Source organism: Kryptolebias marmoratus, linkage group LG10 (assembly GCF_001649575.2).
Source record: "Kryptolebias marmoratus isolate JLee-2015 linkage group LG10, ASM164957v2, whole genome shotgun sequence".
NCBI lineage: Eukaryota > Metazoa > Chordata > Actinopteri > Cyprinodontiformes > Rivulidae > Kryptolebias > Kryptolebias marmoratus.
This window is the reverse complement of record NC_051439.1, coordinates 15,119,040-15,126,252: the sequence shown is the minus strand read 5'-3', so window position 1 is coordinate 15,126,252 and position 7,213 is coordinate 15,119,040. Positions and strand designations below refer to the sequence as shown.

At 39.4% G+C, this 7,213-nt stretch overlaps 1 protein-coding gene across 1 annotated transcript; it reads right to left on the bottom strand.

The window, feature by feature from the left end:
- Positions 1 to 3,196: 3,196 nt before the first annotated feature.
- siva1 (SIVA1, apoptosis-inducing factor) lies at positions 3,197 to 7,183 on the bottom strand. The gene is made up of 4 exons (XM_017415488.3): positions 6,405 to 7,183; positions 5,803 to 5,985; positions 4,409 to 4,562; positions 3,197 to 3,412 (listed from the first exon to the last, which is right to left on the bottom strand). The coding sequence occupies exons 1-4, from the start codon at positions 6,523 to 6,525 to the stop codon at positions 3,364 to 3,366; spliced, it is 507 nt and encodes a 168-aa protein (XP_017270977.1). The 5' UTR covers positions 6,526 to 7,183; the 3' UTR covers positions 3,197 to 3,363.
- Positions 7,184 to 7,213: the final 30 nt, after the last annotated feature.

The window sequence follows — 7,213 nt, the reverse complement described above, 5'->3', positions numbered from 1 at the left end:
CCCCCCCCCCCCCCCCCCCCCCTCAAAACCACGGGCCCCCAAACCTCAGCCTCATCCCACCACTCCATTGTGTGCGTTGGTAGTAGCTCAGCCAGGCTATTGTCTGGCCCAGCTCCCCACAGCACGTATTTTTCTGCACAAACAGACGACACAGCGGCGCTGGTCGGGCAGCTCCAACGTTCCAAAAAAAAAAACAAAAAACAAAACAATGTCCTCCCAAGATCATCCAGAACCACTCGAACAGCCCCAGCCGGCTTATGGGACTGTAAATAAGGGCCCTCCTCAGAGCTGCAGACACGTCTCACTGTAAACAGCAGCAGGCCTCGTCACCTACATCTCACATCTGCTTCATGAGGGACCCAGGACTCAAACTTCCTGGTGTGTGTGTGTGTGTGTGTGTGTGTGTGATTCTTATGAAGCAACACATTCACATGGAAAGCAGGGGCCATGTGATAGGGCTTAGCTGCAGGGTGACGAGCCGGGATATGTTCAGTAATAAAACATTCTTCTCTCAGGCTCAAAGCCGGGCTCATTTGGCAGCGAGGGCTTTTTGTGCGTGTATGAGTGTGTGTGTGTGTGTGTGAGTGTTTAGAGGTACTTGAGAGAAGTTGAGAGGAAAGTTGTAAGTGTCCAGCACCTCAACAAGGCCAGCGGTGGGAGCCCTTGACCTCTGCAGGGACGGCCTGCCAGGGACAGCTGGTGTGGCCTGTGTTTATTTATTTATTTCTTAACAAAAGACAGGTGGTCACACTTGAAAAGGGCACACAAACACGTCCACACTTGTGTACAGACAAAGAGCACACACACACACACACACACACACACACACACACACACACACATATATATATATATGCAAGGATACTTCTGTTTCCCCCCCACTCTTACACATGCATGTTGTTATCATCCAATTAGTTTCCGTCGGAACCATTATTTTGACTTTCAGAAAATCTATACCTTTAAGAAGAAATTTGAACTTATTTGAAGATGTTTTATAACAACCTAAGTATTTTAGATGTTTGAGTCAAACCTTGTAAAAGATTTATACACGATCTGATGCTGTGAGTTCTCACAGGAGGAGATAGCACTCAGGGAATGTGCTGAAGACAACTCTCAGCTACTGCCACACCAAATCTAGGTCAATATCTGCAAAACTGACGGACTTATAGCCTTTGTTGAGTTTTTTTCTAAAGTCAAGTGGACACGGTGTCCGTCTTGGATTGAAAGCTTACTTTAAGGTTTTATTGAAATCCATCCAGAGATTCACGAGATATTTTGCTAACAAACCCACACCCAGAGGCAAAAACCTTGTTGCCTTTTTGGTGATAATTGGTTCAAATGCATATTTATCAGCGAGGGTCGTCTCACACTGCATTTGCCTTTTTTGGACCGGCTCTCCCTGACAGTGCCAAGACGGCGTGTCCTTGGTCCACTGTACAGCTGTCACTTACTCACACTCGTTCACGCATATTTATAGCAGCAGCATCACTTGCTTTGACGCTCGCCACACTCAGACCACAGCTGGTACCCAAAAGAATAGCTGAAAGACAAAGCCACGTGCTCCCGCTGGCTGAGTGCAGTTGGTGCTGTCTGCTGAGTGTGTGTGTGTGTGTGTGTGTGTGTGTGTGTGTGTGTGTGGGGGGGGGGGGGTTATTATGTGGCCCCCACCTCTTCCCAGCTTTCTGCACCGGCGAGTAGATGGGCATCTTCCTGTAGCAAGGAAACACAGTGACCTTTTGGCCCGTTTGGTGCCATGGATGAGGATGTGCTGAAAACTTTAACAGCTGCAGTCTTGTTTCGAAGGCATATGGAGTCATCATGAGGAAACTTCTAAAAAAAAAAAAGACATTTTCTGTGAAAACGCAGCGTGAACCGAAAGACTGCTGAAATCTGCTGAAGAAGCTGAAACTGAGTTATTAAAGCAGAGTGCCAGCTAAAAACTAAAAGTAGCAAAACAGTAGGCAAAAGCAGCAAGAGCCAGATAACACCTAAAAGCAGCAAAACAGTAGCTAAAAGTTACAAAAGACTAGCTAAAAACTAAAGGAAGCAGAGAGGAAAAGTAGAAAAAAATGAGCTGAAATCCAAAAGTATCAAAAGCTAAAAATAACAAAAGGTTAGCTAAATATAGCAGAATCATAGTCAAAGGCTAAAAGTAGCAAAAGGCTAGCTCAAAGTAGCAAAATGGAAGCTAAAAGTAAAAAAGCCTAGTTAAAACCTAAAAAACTAGCCTGAAACTAACCTAAAGGCAGCATTTACACAATTAAGACAAAAAGGGGGTGTGAGGGGTTAGGTTTACACAGATGCAGGAAAATAAAACAAACATTGATAAACCAGAGTTCAGCTCTAAACACAACTATCAGTTTAGGCTTCAGCTATTTTTTTTTCTGTCTTTAGTTTTACGCAGCTTCAAAATTTGATGTCTTCCTTTCAAGTTCATGCGAGTTCCTTAAAGCCTTATCAAGAAATGTGCAGACAACTTGACGCCTGGCTCGCCAGCAGCTGTCTGCTCACTCAGCCAGAAATCAAGCGGTGCCCTCGGACACCAACTGCACGAGCTCCCTGAAGACCGGAGCCACAACTGGCCCACCGAGCAAGTGATGGGACTCCGCAGCGCTCCGAGAAACCCACTCATCCAAGCCCGCATCCACTGCATCCTGTCATGTGACTTATTTCAATCAAGTGCCACAGAGAATTGTTTTTAAAACAGTGTATAATAGCTGACCCTGAAACAGGCTGTCACCACTGACAAACAGCAGCAAACATAAAGACATGATTACACCACAAGGTCGTGTCCGGCGGGGATAACTGTAGCCAAACCGTCTGCTTCAAAGCTCCGGTCCTGTTCAACCTCTGGCTGCTTCAAATAAATAAATCTGATAAATTCTCAAGGTCAGCCCAGACAAGCTGGGTTGGAATTTCATTATCATTGTCGAGCCGAGACAAAACTTGTGCACTTTTGGCTAAAAGGTTGAAGCCGTTTCTCTTTAGCAAAGTGAGACAAATTTGCTCGACCGCTAAGGAAAGAAGTCAGGATGCCAAATTTGATCACAACTCGGTATCTCTCAAGCAAGTTACTGATAAAGTGTGCTGCCACCTGCTGATGTTTTCAATCTAAAACTAAAAATAATCAGGCTTCCGGGTCAAATTTTTATATGCAGCATAAGAAATATAACAAAATACACTAAAAAGAAAGAAAGCTGGTATAAAAGTGTTCAAGTTTATTTCAGTTAATTTCTTGGAATAAATGTATATACAAGAATCAGGATTATATATAAAAAAACAAGAATAAAATGTCATCTTTGTCACATCTCAAACAAGGCAACTGTACAAGCACAAACTCCAGATCCCTGCGTTGGTCCTTTTTCACGTTGCACAGCTGCAGCACATCACCTCATCGTATCGCCCGCTGTAACTGCAGAACAACAGGAAGAAAAACATGTTGTTAAATATCTAGAAAGAATTGTTTTACTAGCTTAACAACAGCAAACATTACACCACACCTCACACTCAGCGAGTTTGGTTTCACCCAGATGAGGACAAAAAAAGCAGGGTGGAATAAGCACACACAGAAAATAAAAATTAAAAAAAAAAACACACACACACAAACCTGGTCATCTTACAATTTAACCTCACTTCATTTTAACATGATAAAAACAGATTCATAAAATCCCAAGATTAAAGAAATCAGAATCATTTTTCCTACAAAGCTTTGAAGCCTTTCCAGCTGCTGTGTGTACCTTTGTCTCCCTCTTGTGGCAGTAAATGTAATTACATAATTTCAATGGCTTATCCTCTTCCTATGTTGTCTTTGTTTTAAAACCTTTCTAATGAATTTATAAATTTGTATTCTTGTCGTTGTTGTTTTAAATGAGACATCAGAACTTCTTGAACTTCTCTAAAGCTTATCTGGTATACTTCTAGAGGTCAATTTGTCTCTGTTACTTTTTTCTCTCCCATGCAACTTTTACAAAACTAAAAGATTTAAAACTTGTCAACTACAAAATGCCAAATATAGACATTTATTTTGTCCTACATGGTCTAAATTTGTGATTGAGCTTGAATACAATGCAAAAATCACTAATACTGCACTACAAATGATTTGTATCCATATTTATTTTAAATACAGAACTTTTCCTTCATTTCACTCATACAACATAAGGAAAATACATTTTAAGTTATGCAAACATTTGAAGTGTGTCATAGCACAAGCAAAAGACATGCTATTGAAATAAATAATAAATTAATCTATTCTTATTTGTAAATTAAAAAGTCTATCAGGAAATCTTTCAAAAGGATACAAATAAAAGTACACAGATGTGGACCTTTACCGTCTACAGATGCAGAGACAGTTATTTAGAACAGCGTTCTCAGAGACGGAGTTAGTGAAAAGTCCCAGAATGTGTCTTACTCTATGATGGTGCAGACGGAGCAGCAGAGGCTCGAGCAGCTGGAACAGAGCCGGGTACAAGAGGAGCAGACAAGCCTGTCGCACTGGGAACACGATGTCCTGGAGCCCTGGTTTTTCTGACACACACAGCAGCATGTGGGAGCCACCTGTGCACCTATGTAGAAAAAAAAAAATAGATAAACATCCAGAACCATTCAGCGAAGCAACAAAACCAAAAAGTAACCAAAGACATATGCAAACCTGTGACGAGCCTGACATCTGCTGGTAAAAGGCAAATATGTATGCTTTTTAAAAAAATTAAAAAAAAAAGAAACATGTGTCCCAATATCATTTTCCTGACTAATTTTAAAGGGAAAAAGTATCAAAATTATCAATTCACTAAGCTCAAAAGTTCATGTGTAGCAGCAAACTTTATCGTAGAGTTTTTAAACAGAGCCACGCCTGTAAAAAATGAAATAAATCATTTAATTTGCTTTATAATTTCAGCTGCTTTTCTATAACAATATATACTTCTTATTTTACAGGATATATCGAGTGACAAGACTAAACTAGAGCTCAGTCGTCACACTTAGGTGGTGACGAGAACCCAAATATAAACTTTATTAAAATGTAACAAACCAGTTAGCACTGATTTATTTTGTTGTACTTTTTTGTTTTTTTTGGATCTTCATTTGGATTATTGGTTGACTGGTGCAAATACAGTGTTTATATCGCAGTTCTGTGACTACTTTAGCATTACCCCACTGGAACAAAATCAAGTATTTATATAAACAGATTGTAATCGATGCACTGTTTACACAAAAAGCTCTACTTTAAAAAACAAAAATTTACAATCTTGGCAGACAAACCATTTTCCCTTTCATGAATCAGCACCAGTCAAACTCCTCTTAGTATTGATTTTGATGTCATGCTTTAAGAAAAACCAACAAAAGCAGCTGAACACAGCTTGTATAACAGATAGTGTGGCACTCAGAACCATCAGTGGAGGTCATTAAATACACGGCTGAATTTCAAAACCAAATTTTTAAGTTTTTTATTTTAATATCTGGGTGCTCATGTCAGTTGATTCACGGGCAAAAGACAAATGGAAAAGGCAAAATGAAACATTGAAAATGTAATGAATAAAAAAGGTTCATATGTTTACTTAAGGCACTTATTACTGACAGCACAACCAAAGTTTAAATGGAATCCAAAATATGAGAGTTATGGTCGAATCGTGCATGTTAAATAAGATTTTAATTAGGTTTAGGAAACTGATGTCTGTTTTTTGATAAATAGCTGAAAAAGATCTCACAGGTGACAACAGGTTTGTACACAGAACTAATTTAATATTAACCTAACAGAGTCTTTAAACTGTTCTTAATTTATTTTTCCCTGCTTCAGTTTGGACTGACCTTGTGCAGCACTTGTTCTCGTCAGTCTCCCATCATGTCCAATAATTGTCTGTCCCCTCAGCAGGGGTTGACTGCACGAGGACGGCTGTCCACTGGGCTGTGAGTCTGCGCACTTCTCCTCTCCTGTCCATATCTTGTCCATTACAGCTTTGGCGCCGCTGAAAAGCAAGTTCTTTGTCTTATCTGAGGAGGAAAAAACAAACCAGTCATGGGTGAAGTTGCATGTCAGCTGACCTCCCCCAGAAACGCCCACCTAACGGATAACACGCATTACTTTGAAGCCTAAACCTTAATTAATAGCTTACATTTGTGACAGAAGTCAAAAATGTCAAACTAAAACGCTTTAAACGCGTTAAGCTTAAATATAAGTTGTTGTTTATATAAATAAACTACAAAAAAAGATAGATGCAAGGAATGATTATTCTCAAAAACTGAATAAACAGAGCAACAGAAGGGAGAAAGCAAGTCTTTCAGAGATAAAAAAAAAACCAAGATTTTGTGTTAAACAACTGAAAAAAATGCGAATCCAGCACAACTACGAAGCTAGCATTAGCAGCTAACGGGACAATGTAGCTAAACATGAACCACAGCCACTGACTTACCGTATATTTCTTGTCTGTATTTGTTCCCAAACAAGCCATAGTTGTTCAGCTCGCGTTGTCCAACGTGTATTTTGTACTGGGAGGAAAACGTTTCGGGAAAAGGACAGGTTCGTTTGGGCATTTTAGCTGCTAAAAGTGCACCCCCCGTGCTCCGACGGACTTCAATACAGCATGTTTGTTGCGGGAAAAATAAAAGGAGGACTAAAGGCAGCCAATCACAAACATGTTCTACTATCACGTGACTATAGAAACCAATCTTAGCGCTGCTTTGTTGTCACGTGACAAATTCTAGCTCCAATGCTGCATTCAGGGACTATCGATCATTTTGTGTTTAGTTTTTAAATATAAAACTGAGAGCAATAATTGTTTATTTTTTATAAAAATGTGCTCATTTTGAAATGTTTTTCACGATATCTTGCATGATCTCTTCCCTACATCCCTGTGTAAGTGATAAACTGGACTACAGCTGTTTTGAAAGTGAAATATTTCCTCATTAATTTGGACATATTAAATGTAATCTTCAAAATGCAGATATGTTTTTCAAACTAAAATTAAAAACTACCTTTCCAAAAGAGCATATATTTAACTTAATGATCAGATGTGTAAATAATTTTAATTACCTCCTATCTATCTTTTTTCCATTCTTGCTTTTAAAGGTTGTTGTATTTTAATACATTTTGCAAATTAACTTTACAAGTTGTGTTGTTCTTTTAATCTTTTATACTTGGTTTTATTTCCTGTGTCCTTCTAAGTTTTGCTTTTGTGCAGTAAAGCACATTGAGGTGTATCACTGCTTATATGGTGCTACA

What these genes read in the sequence shown, in the direction of transcription:
- siva1 (XM_017415488.3), bottom strand. Translation starts at nt 6,525, where the DNA reads ATGCCCAAACGAACCTGTCCTTTTCCCGAAACGTTTTCCTCCCAGTAC. An exon ending in ATACAGACAAGAAATATACG is followed by an intron (nt 5,986 to 6,404) that starts GTAAGTCAGTGG and finishes TTTCCTCCTCAG; the next exon opens with ATAAGACAAAGAACTTGCTT. An exon ending in GAGAACAAGTGCTGCACAAG is followed by an intron (nt 4,563 to 5,802) that starts GTCAGTCCAAAC and finishes TTTTCTACATAG; the next exon opens with GTGCACAGGTGGCTCCCACA.